The 22428-nt window shown below is 37.9% G+C and overlaps 1 protein-coding gene across 4 annotated transcripts in view; it reads right to left on the minus strand.

Moving 5' to 3' along the window:
* Positions 1-22428, minus strand: part of AOX1 (aldehyde oxidase 1) — a 45926-nt gene that overhangs the window by 14623 nt on the left and 8875 nt on the right. For all 4 annotated transcript variants that reach the window (XM_080400563.1, XM_080400564.1, XM_080400561.1 and 1 more), the window contains exons 8-24: positions 21907-21987; positions 20654-20798; positions 20391-20483; positions 18478-18629; positions 18145-18238; positions 15469-15578; positions 14443-14627; positions 13139-13301; positions 12204-12296; positions 10056-10225; positions 8814-8940; positions 8222-8344; positions 7014-7110; positions 5929-6053; positions 4359-4492; positions 3008-3095; positions 1402-1488 (exon numbers count right to left, since the gene is read on the minus strand). In XM_080400563.1, the coding sequence (XP_080256689.1) occupies positions 1402-1488; positions 3008-3095; positions 4359-4492; positions 5929-6053; positions 7014-7110; positions 8222-8344; positions 8814-8940; positions 10056-10225; positions 12204-12296; positions 13139-13301; positions 14443-14627; positions 15469-15578; positions 18145-18238; positions 18478-18629; positions 20391-20483; positions 20654-20798; positions 21907-21987 (2067 nt within the window). The remainder of the gene's footprint in view (positions 1-1401; positions 1489-3007; positions 3096-4358; positions 4493-5928; positions 6054-7013; positions 7111-8221; positions 8345-8813; positions 8941-10055; positions 10226-12203; positions 12297-13138; positions 13302-14442; positions 14628-15468; positions 15579-18144; positions 18239-18477; positions 18630-20390; positions 20484-20653; positions 20799-21906; positions 21988-22428) is intronic.

Raw genomic sequence — 22428 nt, forward strand, 5'->3', positions numbered from 1 at the left:
TCTCAGAATACTGATTTGGGAAAACACAGATAAGTCACACTGCAACAGAAGAAAAACCTGGAGTTTTTGTTTACCAAAGCTTATAGTTTTATTTCAAATAAACCTTTTCCTCCTCCCAAAAGTGTTGATTATTAACTATACTGATAGAATCAAATGGAATCACACAGCTAGACCACTGGCTGTCAATCTAATTAATTAGGGAGTGATGTTAGAGAGTTAAGCTGTTATCATATGTACTATTCCAGCTGCAGCTGGAATAATTCTAAGTCCATCTGCTTCACTATACCATTGTAGAACTTCAACTTAATATGGTTCTGACATGTGATCTGCATCAATGTACATGATTTTAATGGATTTTTTTCAAACCCAGGTTGTTTTTCCGAACCAGGGTAGGCAGCAATAGCATGGGCAGTTACACTGACAGATTTCAGAGTGCAGAAAATAGCCATAGGTGGGGCAAATGACAAGCCAATGAGGGGTAGTAACCTCAACAAAACATTTCAGTTACAGCTAGAATAGCTATGCAAACATGAATTCCTGGTGACTGATATTAAAGCAAGCAATATTTTATACTTTGCAGACCTGTAAGTGAGGAACTGAGGTATACAGCACAGTAAATGCAGACCCAGTACAGAAACACACAGAGACAGTAACAGGACAACTACCACTATGAATTTCCTGAAGGTTAAGAAAGGTCTTCCCAGAATTGTAGACATAACGCTTTAGGCAGGCACAAATGCAAGTACTATGTATTTTAAAAGGAATATTTTGTTAGTTGACATGTTTATAGCGGCAAAAACAAGCCTGAGAAACTGTTCATGAAGTGAATGCATAGAAAAAGATCAAAAAGTATTTCAGTGCTACACTGAACTGAATAAGAAAAGGCTAAACTAGCAGGTGTAGATTTTCCAACAACCCAAGTTTCTATATCAAAATGCTGTACGATTAACGATACATGGGCAAAGGGATTTGGCCTTCATCATTTCGCAGCTAATGATTCTGTGGATAACTGGCTAGCTGAAAAAAGGTCTCATAGACATAGTCCAGCTGGCTGGACAAAAATGCACATCGCTCTCAGCTTATCTGAAGTAAAGCAAAATACACTGTCTTTGGCTGTCCTTGTTACACAATAACAGGAAGATTTCGGTGGGAAAAGAATGTTGCAGGTGGGAACAGATAACTACAGAAGAGAAACAGGGGTGGACTTGGTATTTAGGCAACTAACCAATAATGAGCTTAACTTTTGTAATATGTATGAGCTAATTATAACAAGGCATAAAAGGTGACTGTAAGAGACAATAAATGAAGTCTGATGATCACTCATATTGAGTGACTGTGTCTTCCCTCCGTCGCGACAGATTCCTCCTTGTTATAAGATTCATCAGCTTATAAAATCCTTACCAGGACAGACTCATCAGGGGTACATCCTCCATTAATGTAATATTTGGCATCCACAGCTCTGATCCTACCATCATTCATGAAGCCAACCTAGAAGAATCAACAACAGCCTATTTAGATTTCGGCATTCATTCATTTCTTCAATGCTTGTATATTTTGACAAATAAAGTTATACTGCACTATTAATTTTTGGCCAGCATCCACTGAAACTACAGAAGAGCAAGAGAGAAAGAAAGCATGTTCCTAAGATACTAGCTTTCCTACCTGGCATCTGTGATCTGTATATGTACAGCATACAATAAGCAACATACTGATGTTTCCATTGGGAAAGAAAGAAGCAGGGAAGCCCAGTGGCTTCCTGTGTACTGAGATGGCTGGTGAGTCATCTTGGAATGTTCACTGTAGCAAAGTCAAATCCCACTCTGACTGTAAGCATAGTGTCTGGTGGATGGAGTATGACATCTGTTTTTCTTAACAAGGAAACGTTATCTTTATCTTACATCTCACTTTTCACACATTGCCACTAATATTCCCTGATTCTCAACATGAGCTACAGCTAATTTTCAACTTTATGCAAACATGTTATAAAACATACCTTACTTTACCTATGTAGTATGTTGTGTGATTTGATATACTACTTATATAGAACTTGCTCAGCATTACTTGCTTAGCATTAGTAGCTAAATTTGCTGAAGCCTTAGGGTGCAACTGTGAGCTTTCACCTAGTTATGTTGAACTTTCACCTAGTTAAGAAAAAGAAGGCCTCACAGCTGGCTCAACCCAGAAGATAAGCAAGCTACAATCACCAGAAGATGCACCCTTAGAGATATGAAAAAAAATGGCCTGCCTAGAGACATGAAAGGACCCAATGAAGAATGGGAAGACCCCAGACCCCAATATTACTGCTGATCTGAACTATCACATGAATGGTGGGAAACTTAGGATTGTAAGGATAATTGCCCAGGGATTTCATTTTTCGGAGTCCCTCTTCAGAGGCACCCAGCTCAAGCTGTAGCACTATTAATAAAAAGTACTTTTATAGAGGAATCTATCTTTCATCTTATTGATTCAGCAGAAACCTGGAGTCGAACCCTGTTATGGTGGCTGGCAAGTGTAATTTCCGTGACAAGCAGAGACAGGAGAGGCAGCAGAACTTGTCCTAACGAACAGTTATGACTATTGCATGAGTAGGGAAGAGATTAATTTCCTCCATAGGGTGAGTTTTCCTGTATGACACTGTTTCTGTGAAAAACTAGCTGTTCCTTTGTGTGAACCTAACCATATGTATGGTTTAAAATAAACTCCTGCAGGAGAAGTCTGAGCTTGTTTTGCTTTCTCATCCCAGAAAGACAGAGCGAGCTATGAAAGAAAAAGGACATAAAGGGGCTAGAAAAAAACAAAACAAAATCCTGCAGAGACAGAGGCAGAAGCAGAGAAAGGGCTGTACAGCAACTTTATCTCTTGGTTTCCTGGCTAGTAGGTTTTTTTTCTTAAATCAAATGTATTATACTCATTTTCATTACTAGAACACGTATTAACCAGTAACACTGAAATACTTATTCACAGAATATGGGTAGGTATTTTTTCACTGAATTCTTGTGGCACTCACTTTATATTTACCAATAAAAGGATGTCGGCCACCAGTGATTAACATATCATCCCCTCGGCTCAGAATAAGACGGACTGCTCTGCCGGTTCTAAATGAAAAAAAGAAAAGTCAAATTTCAGTCAAAATGAGGGATGTTATTAACAAGATGGCTATTCATCATGTATCCAGATCTAGCCATACATATAAACATGCAGTTAGATTAAACTTAATTTTAATAGGCTAAAATATATGCTTAAAGCTATGTTTGTATTTTTTTGAATTTACAGTAATTTCAGAATTTTTTCATCTCTTGAAAGCCAACAAGATAACTCACTGCAAACTTTTTCTGAAGAAATTGTTATTTCAGTGTTAAGACAGAACTGTGTTAAGCAAACTAACAGCAGTTAGAATTCAACTTTAATCAACAGTCGCCTCTTAGCTATTCAGAACTGTACTGAAATAGGGTGCCTTGGAATGAAATAAAAACATGCATAATGATAAAAATATGAAAATTAGTCTACAAATGCATATACCATTTAAAATAGTTACTTTTGAAAAAATGGACTTAAGATGTAAAATAAGGTCCTAACAATAAAAAAAAGATTGTTTGAACTATAAAAAAGTATTTAGCATGGCCTGGTTAATCCAAAACACAGCTAACATGGCCAAAAATATTCAGGAGTTGTAACAGTGACAGCTGTAACAAGAGAAACATATTGAGCTAACCACTCAGATTACAAGATCATTTTGGCTAAGACAAGATGCAGCCCGATATTCATTCTGCAGCGTATCAGTTATGCTTTTAAAAGAGGTTACTGCACCCTGACAGCTAAATGCCCATATTGTCCTGCCAAAGATGGAGCTTTATGTATTAAGGTTCCTAAGCTAATTCAACTAGTATTAGCAAAAACATAATACTTTATAGATTTAAGCTAATTTGACTGAAAGATGCTGGGGACAACTTGTCCTTAAAAGCAGTTCCACTCGTGAACTATTCCTTCTGCAGGCTGCTGTACCAGTGAAGTTCACATCTAGATGGTTAATGTCATGTTTTGAACGTCCACACAGAGCCTCAGTAGTTAGGGACTGGTCCTTTTGAAATGTTTAATCACTTCAAGAATATTTCTAGCTCATACTAATACCATTATCTTCAAGTCCCATTAATTTAGTTTAGACTAGAGCTGCTTAACATAAGTAGTCTAACAAAACAAAATAAAGAAATGCACTGAACAGTCCTACAAAATGGGAACAGTCAGGATTTCATGACTTTTTGGCTAGCAACTTTGGGACAGTAGAAAGCATTTTAGTCAAAATGCAAAACTTGTTTACCTCATTTTCTCTTCATATCCCAATACACATATACTGCACTTACTTGTTTGCTGCCACTGCAGCAACTGATGCCAGTAAGCCAGCTTTCAGGAGTTTCCCACCAAAAGCTCCACCAACTCGTTTAACATGGCACATGATCCTGTTGGCTGGAACACCTAAACTTGCAGCTACCATCTCCTGTAAAATGAGTTTAAATCTTTTATGTCAACTCAAATCAAGCCTAAAAATTAAGTTGTGAAAGGAAAACCTTTTCTAGAAAAGGGTTCTATAGATCTTTCTAGGGTTTATGTTTTAATCCGATTAAAATAATTTTTCCTTCACCCTAGGTTAAAAAGCAAGAAAAAGATAACAACAAACACTCAGCAATGTTGACTTTTAAAATCTCTGTCACAGAGACTAAGGAAGGGTCATGAGCAGAAGTGAAAAATAATACCCTTGGATTTCATTATCTAAACAGTAAGAAGCTTCAGGTATAAGGAAAAGGGATAAGAATGTATTTTTTATTATTTTTATTACTAAGATCATAAATGTGATTTTAATTTTTAATTCAAATAAAACCATTTGATTTTTAATAATCTTAGGTCTTGCTAGTGTTAGGAACGTTCTTGCTTCAAATAATTTTCTCAAACCTTCATGCTTCTTGGCTATTGGCAGTATAATAATAATGGAAATGATAAAAGGAGCTGAACTGGGCTTTGAACACAAAATGTCAGTGTTGAGTCCAAAATACTATCAGTTTCATGCACCATTGCTATTGCTATGCAGACCATACACTGTCCGCTTTGCTTTACCATTTATCATTGTGAAAATGGTCAGAGGAATGAATACCTCTCCTATGACGAAAGACAGAGAGTTGGAATTGTTCAGCCTGGAGAAGAGAAGGCTCCAGGGAGACCTAATTGTGGCCTTTCAATATATAAAGGGGGCTTATAAGAAACAAGGCCTTGTTACAAAGGCCTGCTGACAGAACAAGGGGCAATGACTTTAAGCTGAAAAGAGGACAGGGTTAGATTGGACATAAGGAAGAAATCTTTTACAATAAGGGTGCTGAGACACTGGAACAGGTTCCTCAGAGAAGTTGTGGGCTCCCTATCATTGGAAGTGTTCAACATCAGGTTTGAGAAAGAGCTTTGAGAAATTTGATCTAGTGAAAGATAACCCTGTCCATGGCAGGGGGGTTGGATTAGATGATCTTTAAAGGTTCCTTCAAACCCACACCATTCTATGATGATGACTATGGCATGGAGCAGCAGTCTCACCTACAGCTACTGAGAGTTGATCAAACCATCAGCAGACTGATTCTGCAGGGTGCTGATTGCTCCTCATCTCAACAGAAAGCTAACAGGGATGGAGAAGCCTCAGCACTCCACAGTGCAATAGCAAGGCATGTGGTACTTTGTTCAAAGGGAAATAAAATACTTTTACTTCCTCCTTATCCTTGCAGGGTAGCTGTTGGTGTTTATCAGGGTATAGCAGTTCTACAAAGCTGCTGCTGCTGGATAATCCAGACGGGCAATTTCATGCTCCTACTGCTTCTAAATTGTTAAGATGGATTTGTAAACCAAACTTATGTCACAGTTTCAACCACTTTCTCCGAGAATGCTCTGTATTACCTGAATAATTGCTGGATGCTGTGTTGATACATACAAATCCATCTCTTTATCCTCTCCTTTTGGAACAGCAAGCACACTCTGAGTCTCCATGTAGAAGTGTTCCTGTCCCCCAATGCAAAGCTCCCCTGATCCAAAGAGAAAAACACAAATGTTACAATCCTTTTCCTAATGGAAAAGGACACAAGAAATGAACCAGGAAAGAACTAATGGTCCATCATCATCATGGTTATTATGATAATTATGACAATTACCAATCACGGTAATTGTCTTCTGATCTTCTGACACTTCTTGTATGAAGAAGTAACACCTAAAATAAAAGCAAAAATCCTTGCAGGATTAAATTGGTCCTGTTCCAGTGCCATTGACAGAACTTGATCAAAAGCAGAATAATATTGCCTACAAGCGGTGACAACGTTAAATAAAACAGAGATAAATTCAACAAAGCATGGACACACTAGACCAGGTCATGGCGGCGGCCACCAAGATGGTCATGGGGCTGGACCACAGAATATATCAGAAGAGGCTGAGAGAACTGGATTTATTCATCCACAAGAAGAAAAGGGTTAAGAGAAGATCTTATTGCTGTCTACAACTACCTGATGGGAGGATGTAGAGAAGAGTGAGCCAGACTGTTCTCAGAGATGCACAGTGGAAGTGTAAGAGGCAATGAACATAAGACATCTCAACTCGATATAAGAAAAAAAAAAATCACCACTAAAGGGCTCAAATATTGGAAAACGTGCCTATAGAGGTTGTGGAATCTGCATCTTTGGAGATATCCAAAACCTGACTGGGCACGGCCCTTAGTAACCTGCTTTAACTGGATCTGCTTTAAGCAGGAGGTTGGACTAGATTCTAACCTAATTATTCTGTGAATCTGTTTCAAGGACAGAGGATGCAGAAAGCTTGAATGTAGTAGCAGGACCATAAGACCACTAGGTTTAATCACACTTTCTTCCAGGTGACCAAGAGCTTTCTCAGGCCTAATCGCTATATAGAAAAAAGGTAGAACTGGGACTTGAAGAACAGACAGACAAACCCAAATTCTGACAACAACTTCTCACCAAATGTATTCTGCAGTTTACCTTCAATTATACTATCAACAGTTTCAAATGCCTGATCAACATTTCCTTGTTCTAATTTTCTTTTTGGCTCAAAGAACGAGTTGTGCTTTATAGCTTCCTGCAGTGGAGAAAAAGAGAAAGAGTTTATTTAAGTATTTAAAAGGTTCTCAGCTTGTTGTGGCATTTCACTCTCAGAAGAAACACCATTCTTTTCAGAGATTTGAACCACCAGCAACCAAAGTCAATGAACAACAGTATTCATCACTTCACTGTCATTGCTAATGAGTTTGTGTATTCAGTTCCAGCAATCCTTTCCTTGATGTACCTGGTGTTCCTGATGGAAATGCATTCACTGTATAGAACCTGCTCTTCCCTCTCATACATCTAGCAAATGACCAAGACAGCACCGAATAAGAATGCAATCACATCATCCAGGGTGACGCCATTAAGAGAAGAAATCACAAGGACTAAGTAAAAGTGCAATCTATTAAGTATGATTTTCTTTATTTCTAGTAAGACTTCATTGGAGTTCTAAAAAGAGACAGCTTCTATTCTTATATCAGAAGGACTGTTACATTACACCGCACACGCATTATGGAACAAAGCTATGAAGTGACTACCAGAATTTATGCTGTTTCCCTGCAAATGTGTCCTTTGTTCCACTCATCTCTTTAACCCAGCGTAATTCCATTTCCCCTATGACTCCTACATCACATTTCCAAAATGTTCTGTATCCCTAACATCTTTCTCCTCACATTCTCCCAACACTTCCTATGTCTCCAGCCTAACTTTGCTGGCTTGCTAGCTGGACAACAGATAAAACTGCTACAGATAATCAGAAGCTGATTGTCCAGCCAATATACATATGCTGACCGACCGGCTCTTAGCTACCAAAAGAATTATAAACAACTAGCATGCTCATTGCCTTTGCCTCACTGGGAATATTTAAAGAGTTGTTCTTTTGTCCTCTTACGTTCATTATTACGAAACTTTTGGGAACCTTAATACTTTTGAGACCGTTGCCTATCTATCACAAGTGGTCAAAATTAGCTGAAAGGCTGAAAACTGATTTAGAGAGAGACTGACAGACTGGTTAAATGGATGTTCATATTCACCTTGGTTCCTTAGAAAATCATGCTTAAAAAGCAAGTGAAGAGTGTAAACTGCTGCTTCCAATAATTAAATAGATAAAATAACAAAAAAAGCAAGAGAAAAGAAATTATTAGTACCTCAATTGTTAAGATCACTGGTTCCAGCACTTCATACTCTATCTTGACTTTTGCAGCTGCTTGTTTGGCATGAACATCTGAATCGGCAACCACAGCACAGACAATCTGACCCACACAAATGACCTGTAATATACACATCACTTGATAGAACAGTGGATTCAAATGATTCCCATATGTGCTGCTGATATTCTTCTTTCACGTAGCCACTATTCATGTTTTAGTTTTAGAATTTTGTTTTGACTTAGGACTTTCGTATTTTTTAGATCATCCATGAAGCTAACAAATTATTAGAAACATCAACATAACTGGGGGATCAGGGAAAATACAATATTAAAAAATGGATAATGGGAACCTAACTTTCAATGAAATATACTCTCCCAACAGCTTAGATGGTTTTGTGAGGTTTACTCTGTATTCTTCCATTCTTCTCGAGGCAGAATATAATACGTATCAGCTATTCTGAAACTGAAAAGGGAGTGGGAAAAAATTCTAAGACTTTTCTGTGTCATATGCCTAAGTAAAATTTCATTATAAAAGGCTGAAGAAAACAGTAAAAATGAAAAAAATAGTTTAAAAAAGATATTACTTATACCTTGTTTCTTGCAAATATAATCTCTGGATCATCAGAATAGTAAAACTCGTTTGTAGCTGGTACATCATGAGCTGTTATGATATCAAACACACCAGGTCCGTTTAGAGCCTCTGAGGTATCTATAGATCTGATTGGGATATGAGAAGAGAGAAGTGTAATTCACTAGTTTTACAAAGCATTGCACACAGGAAGGGAACACAATACAGAGGTATGTTTCTTGTACTGCTGGGATCTGCTCATGGGTTCAGACATATCTCTTCCTTCTATCTCTGGCATAAGTAGTAGTGCAGGTTAAAGGCAAATTAAAATTCCCAATTCATGGGAACGTATGGGTGTAGAAGGATCAGAAAGACCAGTAGAAGGTCTATAAGAATGGCGTGTTTTGATACCACCTAGTTTAGCAGGTCATCAAAATCTCAGCACATCTACAGGCTTCTTCTCTGGACACCCAGATCAGAAGACAAAGGCGAATTAATAAATCCTACTGACTCACAGAGGTGGGGTTGATGTCAGCTCCTTGATGGTACCAAAAAGAGCACATCCAAACCCATCACGCTATCACCAACTTAAGAATAAGCCAGGAAATATGACAAGGACTCTATAGCTAGAAGCCCCAGTCCTCTCTGTCATCACAATTAATCCTAACCAGACCACCTGGATACATGTCTTGGTGCCTGAATGCTGGGCAGACAACTTGGGCATGTGCACTTTGGTGCCTGTATGCTGAACCAACTGCTGGAATAGGTGTATCTTGGGAGTATAAAAGCATAAGCGAGAACAGTTTTCTTTCAAAATAAAATCCTCTTCCCATCTTCTCCTGTAAGGCCTCCTATGAGTTTTGTTACCTTGTTGCTGCAATGTTGCAATGCTACTTCCTACATTTTGAACAATTCTCTTTTTTCATAATAGAATTGAGATTTCAAAGCTGTGTTGGTAAAGCTGAGTTTCAGTGCCTGCTTGTACTGCCCAGCTCAGCCCTTTGTGGAAGTACCTAGGCTGGCTCTAGGCTAGCTCACGGACCAGAAACAGTTCATCCTTATTAGCACAGTAATATGGAATGAGACACTTAAATCCAAACAGAGCTTTCTATTAGAGCAACTAGTACTTCCAGCACCTGAGCCAGTGCAGGTATCGGGCATGCTGTTCTGTATAGACATAACTCATTAGTCTGCTCTCAAAATCTCAGACAGCAATTCATAATAACATAATAACACTTTCTTCAGATACACCCTGAACACTTACACAATTTTAGCATGAGCTCTGGAACTAGTGACGACAGCCAGGGAGAGCTCCCCATCCACAGAAGGAAGGTCATCAATGTACACTGCTTCACCAGTGGCATGCTTAATTCCAGACTGGTGCATAATGGGCCGTCCTACAGGATCCTGAGGAGACTGACTCGGCTCTATGTCCTGTACAGCCAAAAATACACATACCTCACCCAAAATAAGTTGAAAAGAGAACAGTCATATTATTCTTATACCAATGAGAAAATCAGATGAAGGAACAACCGCTCATATTACCATCCTCTGGTTCAATACTGAAAACAGGTGTGGATGCAGGACCTGACTGCTGCTCCAGGGGATTTCTTCAATTTCTTCTCTTAAGGAGCCTTCTGAGAGACTTGCACAGGTTTGTCTACTTGGATTTTTTTCCTTAATCATTCATATCAAAGTGATACAAACAGCACTTCTTTTTCAGGAGGACAGTTTCCTCCCTTACTGACTGGTGTCACAAAGCTTTGATGATTTTCTGAATTACTCTCACAAGATTCTGTTCTGTATTTTACCAGCGTCTGGTGTTGTATTTTGAGGTATTTGCAGTGATTCTGAGGATCTGTCCTCCTTGCTGAAAGACTGCAACTGATCGATGTAAATCCTTGAGAAAAAGTTAAGTATTTCCTTCCCAATTTTATTTTCTTGCACCTGTGTATCAATTGTGCTGCCTTATTAACCTTATTTTGCTAAGTCTGTCCTGAAAGTTAATTCAGTGTTGCCCATTAATTCTGCCACACCAATAAATTGTTGCCAACTTCCAGTACACTTTTCCAATTTCTGGGTCAGTGTTCACACTAACTTCTTCCTTGTCTACATTTAGAACTGGTTAACTACTCAAAATCTTTTTTCTTCTATAGTTTCCAGCACACAAGTGTTCTGGGTACATAATTCTGCCTCCTGCACTTTCTGGCACACTGTGATCTGCTATTAACTCAAGGCCAGGAACAGACATTTTTCACTTGACTGCCCAGAGTTCCTCGAATGGCTGTCTCAGCCGTCTCGACTTTTCCTCTAACAGAATGACCAAGTGCTTACCTTTGGATATGCATTCTTTTTCCCCTTTAATTTTAAAAGCTTAATAATGTTCAGAGGAAGAAGTTCAGACAAAAGATAGGGACTTGCAGAAGTTAGATAGAAATTTAAAGTGAAAAAAAAAAAAAAAAAAAAGATTTTCCGGGTTTTTAAATGTCTGTTGCTCAATGACAACTGATATGTATAAGATATTGTTTCAACTTCTGTTATTTAGTCACTTTCTTGCAACTAGGGAATACATTGCTGAAAGTTATAAAGAACCAGTTCTTTTGATCTTGGCCCCTTTTATAAATCTGTAGTAATCTGTAGTATGTCTTCTTTCTTTTTTTTTTTTTCCTGACAATAATTGAAGAAAGCTGAACACAATGATGAACAAATTCGAAGTATTTAAAGCTAAAATGTTAATGAGTATCTGAAACTGAAAAAAGATGTTTATTTAGATTTAATGTGAATTTTCTTTATATTTCAAAAACTTGAGATTTTTACTTCTGTGACGAGGGTATCTAAATATCAAAAATCCTTGCAGGCATTCCCACCAAGGCCTAGTCAGATGGGTGAGCTCAGAAAATCCAACAGGTGTTTGTTCTTTGCTGCCCTCTACTGCTCACTTCTCGAATAGGCTTGCTAATTTGATCAGCCATCACAAACTCCCATCCCGATTCCTACATCTACAGCAACACCTAAGAGCTCTCTCAGATCTTAAGAAACATGTATCTCGTGACAAGAATATTACAGTGATAGCTATAGACGGGTTTTTCAATCTTTTTTACTTTCTTCTAATTTTTTTCCAATTGGTTTGCACACTGCAATATACCAAGTTATAAGCAGTCTGACAGTGGATTTGTTAAGCATATTTATCTTTTAAGAACTGTTTAGAAAATATCAGCATAACTGTATAAGTCTGTTTTTACAGACAAGTTTTTTCTAACTGAGATACAACTAAAATCATCCGCTAAGACACTGTTGCCTTCAATCCTTTGCAAAATTTGTAACTGAGCTTCATGGCAAGGGTCATGTTTGAACCATGACCTTCTACCAAGTCTTACATATCACAGAACAACCTTAGAATAAAATCACTTGCCTGGTATAATTGGATACTCTGCGGCATTTTGGTTTTGAAATCTTGTAGGCCACTCCTATATTCCATAGGTATGCCATGATAGCAGCAAGGATCCTGAAAAGGAAGGGAATTACTACTAAAACTCACATTTTGAACATTCCAAATAAAAAAAGCTAACCACCAAAATAACCAAATACAAACTCTTTATACCACAAATTCTTCCAGACTCTCGCAAGCTAGAAAGGCTCTAAAACAACAATTTTAAAACAACACAGAGTTTTGAGATTTCACTAAATAGTATTTAAAAATATATTGGATTCAACAAATATGCTTGTTTAAAGTAAGCAACATAAAGCAGGGATAGTCAGAAGAGTTTTGTTCTGGGATCTGATCAAACCTGGCACAGAATCACTCCTGGTAATAATGAATTACCTAGTAATGGTAATTCAGAGGAAAGAGCTCAAGGTAACACAGAAAAAAAAGTCAAAATGGGTATTTTTCCTCATAAGAACAAGTTTTAAACAAAAACAGGTACATTAAAATTTGGAGGAGTCCTCTCCCAGTCAACAACTCATACAAGAAGGAGGTTTGGTTTAACACCTACAGTTGCTTTCCAAAACCTTTATTTCTGTTCTGTCTCTTTATGTTTTGAACAGGTACAGAGTAAGACCTCATGCATGTTTTCTTTGGGCCTGGGAGCTCAATACTGATACACTGTTGCATAAACATTGCTCATTTGTTTTTAAAACCTAATGTTCAAGGTAAAGATATCTCAGCACCTAAAGTTAAACAGGCATCTCTCCATCAATTTCTTTGCGAGTTAAGTGCTTATCTGCTTCTGTAGATCTGAACACTGAAGACAATATTTAGCGTGTTGTATAAATTGCAAACATCAGCAGATAGGAAAAACCCCTTTCATTTGCTTACAGAAAAGCAGACATGGAGAACTAATTTACCGTTGTCTTTAATGACTGCAATACTTCCAGGAAAAATCTGTAGAAGAAACTGACCATCAAAGTTTTCTTATAGTCTACTTTTTCACCACTGTCTGAGCCTGGAAGAGCAATTTCTCCAAGTAGTAGTCTGCAAGCTTCATCCAACATTTGTTCATTCCAGTGTCTATCAGGAAGAATAATACATACAATCAGACCAGGACTCAAAAAAAAAAAAAAAAAAAAGCAGTAATACATTTGTACCATGGACCACAGGCATAATCCTGCTCACAATGAAGAGAAAATATTGATTCTAGTAATGATCTGCAATTTGGAAAACAGTGTAGGTCAATGCTGCTCACAGAAGTGAGGTCCCTTGAGTCAGGGGAATCGAGTGCTATGCCAACATTAAAAATCAAAATAAATAAATAAACCCTATTACAGTTTTAAAGCTGATTTAACAGTCTTATAGATCATCACTGTTCTGCAGATACTGTTCTGTATTTAAAGAAAAGTGGATAACGATATTGATGCAAACTGTAGATGCTTTCAAGGGATCTGATTAGTGCTGTATAGTTGTTTGTATATTTTCTGAAAAGGCTGTCTCCTTGAAGTATCTCAACACAGTTAGCTCTCCACAGTTACACAAGCCTAGATGTCAAAACACAAATCTGTTAGAATAAATTCAATCATGTAGAGCAGCAAAAAATAATGAGTAATTCAACTAGTGAAACAGTTGTAAATTAAATGGTAAAACAGTCCTGTGGGAGTGGTTACATAAACAGCTTTATACTGCTTGAATTATTTGTATTTTTTTTCCTCCAGAACTTGGAAAGATTCTGCAAAGTGGGAGGGAATGTCAGGGATTAATTTCAGAGATTATTAAGATCTTGTAGATGAAGAGATTGGTTAAGGCTTGACTTGTGCTCCTAAGTATATTGGGCACATCTGAAGTTCTTAAACTTTCTGTTAGAGCCAAACTGAAGGACCGAAGAACACCAGTACTAGGGGATTATCAAACCTACAGGATCCAGCATCATTCACAAACGCCTGCATTCAGATGCACAACTGACTACATATATCTCATCCACCTATCTCACATCTCGTATCTCTCTGCATACTTCACACCCAGTTGCATCCATGTGCAGACTGTAAAATGTAACAGTCCTGAAAAGTCATCACTAAGGCTTGACCAGATCATTCACTTGAACAGACATGGCATTGGCCAGGCAAGTGAAATCTTTCTGTACTTTCAGGCTCCAAGGAAGTACACCCAAGCTCTCGAAGTCCCTTTATTCAGAAATACAGAGAAGAGAGAAAAATTGTACCTTCCAATAAGTGTCCAACAGGTTTGTTTTGCACAGACTGTGGTAGAGACAGCACCTCCATAAAAAATGCTTAAATCCTTTATTATGTCTGTACCTTCCTCAAAAAGGACTCTCATTCCTGCATTGGTTATTGGGAGAGCATTTTCCCGTCTTGGTGCTTGCCGAAATGCAGAGACATACTCCCCCTGAGCAAAATCAGACAGAAGTGCAGACATGAAAGTATCTGGAAGTAGAACTTATTATTGCACTGCATGAAATGAGAATAAAAACCCAAAGAGCACAAATTCAAATTCCTGAGCATTCAAGACCATACGCTTCCTTCTCTTGACCTTTCAGTAGCTTCACCACCTTTGATTTTCTAGCTGCCCATACCCAGTCTTCCATCATCTACACAGTTCAGATGGCCTAGAATTGTTCCTGGTAGATAGCTGGAAGGCAAGGATCTTGTGGAGTTGCATTTACAACAAGACCAAAAACTTAGAGGCTTCAAAGTACTGCCAAAGTTTAGTACCCAGATAACATGACCTGTAATTCTCTTACAAGATCTCATACCCACTCTTGCAAACACAATACCAGTTAGACTATTACTCAGTTCAGCCACATTTCTGGAAGCACCACGCACATGTCCAATCTTACCTCATTTTAAGAAAAATCCTCAAGAGGTAATAATGCTTTACCTACTTGATGCCAACCATAACACTGGTGAGCAGCCTGCTTTGGTGAGGACTATGGCAGCTTGTCCAAGACCCTTTCTGTGGGGCATCTAGATAACTGCTACTGCCCTCATCATTTCAGGGTAAACTTCTGTCTGAATATCACTCTTTATGTATCACCAGCTGTTTTGCAGAGTTGTGGTTTTTGGCTGAAATTGGGACATAGCATGGCACTGACAGGATCAAACGCAAGGAATACAGAAAGAGAGCAGTAGTAGTGTGACTTTAAACATTGGGATTATGCCCCCTCCTGCTCTTTGTTTAATAGTCTTTAACTCTGCTTAAAGCAAACCTAAACAAACTAGTAACTTACCTTCCTAGAATGGGGAATATGGACAGAGACTAAGATCTCCTCTGGTGTAATGGCATTGTTACCAACTCCATCTACAAAAATACCATTCAAAGGAATCTGTCGCTTTCTTCCTAAAAAAAATCCCAAATCCAGAAACTTCTGTACAATTGTGCAATCAACATACATCAAGCATATTTTGTCAAGAAATACCTGCTGCCTTCCTGCGTAAATAACTGCAGAGTTTACATAACAAATGAACAGTGGTATGCTCTATAAATACAAATGACCGCTCCATCTTCCATAGCATCATAACACCAGAGTCCTAAGAAAGTTCTCAGAGATTAATCTCCATTCTGTAATCCTCCCTTCTGATACTGCAACAATGATCCCATCCCATCCTCACTTCTGTCCATCTGTTCCAAATCTTAGCAGCTGCCATCATCACTACCTTTCCTTCTAAAACATAAAGAATGAGGAAGAAAACTGAATGGGGAGGAACTGCTGCAAAAGTAAAAAAAAAAAAAAAAGGTGGCTGGGTTTTCATTGGCTTTTTTTGTTTATTTGCTTTGTTCTGAGATTCTGAATACTTCTGGGAATTCAGAAGGGAATAAATGCTACAGCCTTTTCTTCTCTCTTTTTGGTCAATTATTCTAACAGCACTATGTTTGTCATTCTACAATAAATACTATTAAACATGGAATTTTCAAAAGGGAAGTAGGGCAAAATTTGGCAAGGAACCTAAACTTCTAAAAGCCCCTTGAACACTTAAACTTCATCTATGCTACACTGGGTTTGCCAATATTGCTACACAGTAAAGCCAGCAAGACTTCTGGAAATGCAGTATTTCAACACATATAGTTGGTTCTATTAATTAAGCAAGGTCCATTGGCTCAAGACATTTTGTTGGTAGGACTGCAACTGTGCCAGTAACACAACTGTCAAGCAGCATTGTTGTTCTGCAAGAACACAGAGGCACAAGCATTGTACAGATGGAAATCCACAGTGGTTCACCAGTGTGGAATGTATCCACATGTGCTAGACAGATGAAGTCGAAGTGGATTTTTCACTAGTCTTCTGTACTTTTTTGTACTTTTCACTTTGTTGTACTTTTCACATGCTACCTAAGAGGTCCAATGCATTTTTAAATAAATGATTTCTTATCACTAGACACTATTTATCTTACAGTAGCCCTGATCTACCCCAAGACTTTCTATAACCAGATAATCTCCTGTGCCATTTTAAAAAGATTTATATAGTACAATACTCCCATCACATTCAAAGATTGTGATTCCTCAAGACTGGCTGCTTTACAGCATGATTATTTTCTTCATGTTTTTCATGTTACATGTGACGATGTCACTGTAACCTGTTCATTGTAGAATATCATTTAGCATTAAAATTGCATTCCTCAGATGTAACTACTGTGACAGCAAAACTTCATTAAAGGAATTTTACTTTGCTTAACTGTGAATCTGAAAAATAAAACTCTTAAGAATAGCAGCACTCGTGTTTCTGGATTTTTGCCTTTGCAATTCCTTCCAGAATACCCCTGGTTTACATACATAAAGATCATTGTCTAATCTCACCTTTGAGTCTGCCAGGATTTAGGTGCATTCTCCCTTACACTGGGATCCAAGATAAATAATAATAACTAACAGTGCTTCTGCAACCTCCTTTTCTTGAACAATCTATTTTTTCTATGTTTTACTGACCACCATTTGGTAAAGTAAGTTAAAAACCTGTGAAAAATGCTTATAAACCCTCTCCCAGCACTAAAGTTCTGCCAGGGTAGCAGAAACAGGTATCAATCAATGATCTTATTCATCACTCAAATAAGTAGGCTCATTGTTAGAACTGTTGAGCAGGAAGATGGAAATGCTTGTACTTGCACTTGTCAGAACAACATTCTGACAGGTATTTTTCCTTTCAGTACCAAACCATGCAGGAAGAAGTCATGGAAATCACACAGTGTTAAGTTTTTGTGTATCTGTTCCAGGAAATCCTGGCTCAGAAACATCCCCTTAAAGAATGTGTATTTCAGGGTGTTGAGTGGAGTATTACATGGTCTGAAATGGCAACACTCACTCTGTCTGGGTCAAGAGCAAAAAGGACATAAGCCATCTAGAAGGGAGAACATGCAACTCTAGGCCACCAGATAGCTCATGTTTACCAATAATTCCATCAACCTTCCAATGGTAAGGTAGCGCACAAACAAAGGAGCGGGTAGAGGGGAGTATATATACAGTGATGGAAGGAAACTAAGGAAATGGCCATGAAAAACATGCTAGACTAGTGGCTCATGTATCAGAAGTGAGTAACTGTGAAGAAGAAGAAGCCAGAGTCCTCCTCAGGCCAAGAGGGTGATTTTAAACTATGGCAAAGCATCAGTTACAGAAAAAAAATTACCAGGGATGTGGGGAGGTAGTATACAGCCACTCAAATTGTGAGGTTTTATGAGTGCTTATAGCAATTCACTGTGCATAGAAGTACATGTAATCTGATGGGTCTGAATGTTTACCCTTGACATGAGAATCTTGTGACATGTTCATTTGGAAGCTGCTTCCCTTGCAGATGTAATCTTGTGTGAGAATGGGGAAAGTGTTCCTTAACAAATGTTCACCTATTGTTATTTCCCCTCTCCCCATACAATAGGATCCTGTACCTCTGGCACTACTACAGGGACAGGATACCTCTTACCTCTTGAAGCCAGATTGAGCATACAGCCACTGGCTGCCAGAATAGGATTCAAGTCTGAGGTTGATTTTCTACTTATGATGTTTCCACCTAATGACTTGAAAAAAAGAAATTTATGTTACCTTTTCCTATCACCTTCATGTTTTTATGTTAGGTGACAATATAACATGCAGACTACATATGAATTTATATATATTGAAAGCTCAGAAAAGATGCATTGATAGAAAACTCATGCTAAAAACAGAATTAAAAATGCAAGTTTTACATGTGGTCAGGAGCAATTTCATATTTTTTACAAGTTGTTACAATTGTTATAGCAAGGAAGGCACAACATACAGCAACGTTCCTTATCTGTTCGCTGCCCAGAGTTCTCAGTTGCTTCAGGACAGCACAGAAAACCTTTGTCTTCTCTTCAGGGAGCTCTGATATTGCATTTGTCAAAACGTCTGTCACTAGAGAGAGGCTGCAGACAGCTCCCAGAGTTAATCCTGTAACCAAAAGATTGTAAATGTAATGTGTGCACTGCTATATTGCCTGGGTTTTAAACTATGTTCATACTGTTGAGCTACGACTGCTTATGTGAAATACAGGCAGATATAAAGGGAGGGGCTTTTGCATAGTAAAGAGACTGTGACCTTTCATTTCAGGAGACCGAGGGTAAAATCTCACGTAATTATGAAATTTAGCTAACAGCTCACTACCTCTACCAGAAGGGAAATCCCTTCTCTGCTTCCAGCTGCCTGTTCTAGCTGCTTCCCTTGCACCAACTTTTACTGAGTAACCGAAAGGTAAGTCAGCTTCAAAATGTTTTCAACAGGCATTTCCTATTTTTAAACATGATTTTCATCATAATTTGATCTTGCTTTGCATATGTACATTCCAGTTATTCTCCTACAGTATGGGTAGGTAGTATTTGCAAAAAAACCCGAACAGTCCTAACACTGAATATAGTATCATTTTTCCCACTAGAAAGACAACCTATAACCATATGTATTTATTTGAGTAGTTATACATTTTATCTTTTTTAATTCTTTTTACAATTTTCAATATTATAAAACAGTAAACAGTGCCTTTCTATTCAAAATTATTAATAGACTTCATTTATGTGACGTATGAATGTTCTGAATGAACACTGGAATTCCATCAAAAATATAAAATAAAAGATGTATTTTTAAAATGGCTTTTTATTAATCAAGTAAAGCAGTAATAAATTTTTTGTATTTAAAACAAAAACTTAATCAAAACATGTTTTACATTTAAATCTGATAAAGAGAGGAAATACTATTTCTGGCTGGCAAACTAAACTGCAGATCTCTCATTTTAGACCTAGTTAGTCTCACCTAGTCATAACAAAGTTTTATCTATAGATTTAAAAAAAAAGCAGTAAAGATTCTCCCTGCTTCTCAATTCCCAGCTACTTTTCAACTAAGAACAAACTACTCATTGACTAGAACTGGATAACTGATCTGAAAAGAAAGAGGTATTCTAAATGCAATGACAGAACTGTCAAACACAGTTTACCACTTCAAGAAAGCGGCTTCAGGCATACAGCAAGTAATCTTCATCAGATATAGAGCTTGACTTTCCTTAAAACTTTAGCAGTAAACTTGAACAACTTAATTTATATTTAATTAATTTAGGCTATTATGGTAAGTTTAAATGTATTTCTAGTTATTTCTAATTTCAACAGAATTTATTTAAAAACTAAAACCTAGTCTAACTTTAAAAAAATCTCCACACTCATCTTATATATATGAATTGAGTATGAGATCTTTAATACACAATAACAAATGCTGTTATGACTGAGAACAAGATTGTCTAATGCATATTAGCTATGCCTGTTTAATCACAGCCTTTTTTTCTAATGTAGACAAGCATGCAGTGTTGCTAACTTCCTCTGTGGTTCTGTATGTGTTTGTCTCTGCTATACAGCATAGCACAGTACAGAGATCACAAAGCCAGTATTTCATGACTTAGCACCAGAACCAGTATTAGCAGAATAATTACCCTTGCACTATTACAACTAATGGAGCCCAAGACAATATTTCTGGTCAGTACTGCACTGTGTCATGAAAACAAAACTGTATCATGCACTGGGACAGTCACCACAGCCACCCTGGCCTGGGAAAGAACCAAGCATGCTTAAGAACCAGTTGCACAGCACTTCACATCTTCAGCACTACGGAATGGAGCAGCATCCCTTACTGCAGAGGAATTTCCTACATCTGAACCAAGTAAAGGCTACTGACCATCATCCGTGAATTTCACCACATTCAGATCCAGGATCCTTGCAGGAGCAATAACAATTGGATGGACCACGCCTCTAAATTTCATCTCAGGTCCTACCAGATAGGAACAGATTTAGACAAAAGACATCTTCCATAATAACAACTCCAACATAGTGGAGAGTAACCTTAAGGATGAAAATGCAAAAGGAATGATAAATGTAGCCCCACTCCTCCCATGCACACTGGAACGATGACAACAGGAGCCATTCTGATTGTATACATACCCACACTGGTGTTCCCAACCACAAGGGGTGCTTTGGGGTAGGCAGCTTTCAGATCCAGTAATTCATCTAAGTTTACAGGAGAAATCCATGTCATCTGCTCCCCATGAAAAAACAGAGCTCTCTTCTGTTGACTTTCAGCCATTCTCTGATGGGCAAATATGGCAGATTTAAATATCTGGACATACAGACAAGTGCCAGGTCTAAGAGACACTAGACAAAGTCAAAAGAAGTTCTTAATGGCAGTTCTACTTAATCCCTCAAAACTGGGCAGAAATGGGACTGTTATGTTGGCTTTTTGCACAGTGGTGAACTTCTAGACTGCGTGGGTGAAACATCTGCAATTAATTCCAATGGGCTAGTAAGATTGATAATAAATAGCCCCCAAGCAAAAAAAGGTAAGAATAGATCCCGAAATTGCTGAAATTATTAGAAAAGTGATAAAAATTACTTAGGGAGGTGTCTGCACACTTAGCTTGCTTGGAGGTCACCAGAGACACTGGCAGCAGCATCCCTCTCTAGATTAAGCATGCATGTGGATGTCTCTGGCTGTTCTAACACTGCTCACTTGGAAACAGCTTGAGAACTAGTGGTGGTACAAATCCACAGCCAAGAACTCCTTACCACAGTTATCAATCTTTCTCTGTGATTAGCCAACTAGTGACAGAGATTTTGGCTTTGAATCTGTAGATTGATAATAACATAAAGCAAACAGCTTTCAGTTTTTCTGGGGCAGATACTCCTGTCAGTAAGTAAGGATGCCTGACAGTTTCCATTCCAGTGCTCTTATTTCAGCTGCTTATATCTTTGTCATATTTTAATCACTGCAGCTAAGCACTCCTTGGTTTGGGTGGCTCTCTGAGGCTGATGTTTTGACAGAGAAGACCAAACTATTAAGAGCCAAAATTGGCAAAACAATGCATTTTCCCCATGTTAGAAAGTGTTTGCCATTCAGTTTGCAGAGAAGCATTTTTGTTTTTGGATGCTGCACTGAAAACTCAGTTTGGGTTAGTACTTTTCCCTCTCACCTAATACCAAACTCTGCAACTTCATTTTCCCAATATAATTATTTTTGTATGTGAAAATTCAATAAGATCACTGGGAAAAAAAGGAATATAATTTTGGATTTATATTGAAGTATTATGACATTTCTTCTGATGAATTACTGCTAATCAGGACTTCAGAATGAGTTCTGAACTATAGACTACTAAGGAAAAGACAGAGCTAAAGAACAGTCTATAAGCAGCAAAAATTACCATTAGTTCTGGAGGAAATATAAGCTCTTGTGTGGGATCTAAGGGCTGGAATTCATCTGATGAAAATAGTCTGGTGGAAACCTTAAGAGGAAAGAAAACAAGCAAAGGCCAAGAATTTTCTCTCATCATTAATTCCATTAAAAAAAAAAAGGCAAACCCAAAACCAAACCATGAGGGTCCCCACTGAAGTCAGCAGAAAATTAGTAATTCCATTATCATTTGGATTTGGTGCTAAACTACCATGCATCATTTGGAGCTGCTGCATTTCACCTAAGGAAATGTGCATAACAGTTTCCCAAAGTTCACTGCTAACAGAAATGACAATGTGGAGGTAAGCAACTAAAAGACTAAGTACAGGCTTCCTGTAGTTCTACTGTAAGAAAGTAGCTGGTTTCATGCCAACCTGCAGTACTCAAAAAATGGAGAAGTAGATCAGACATTACTGAAAGAAAATTGAAAACAAAGTCAAATATTCGTATGGATAAAAGGTTTCATATAAAATTACAATCATGACTGATTTTT

Source organism: Falco punctatus (genome assembly GCF_963210335.1).
Source record: "Falco punctatus genome assembly, chromosome: 8".
In the NCBI taxonomy this organism is placed as follows: Eukaryota; Metazoa; Chordata; class Aves; order Falconiformes; family Falconidae; genus Falco; species Falco punctatus.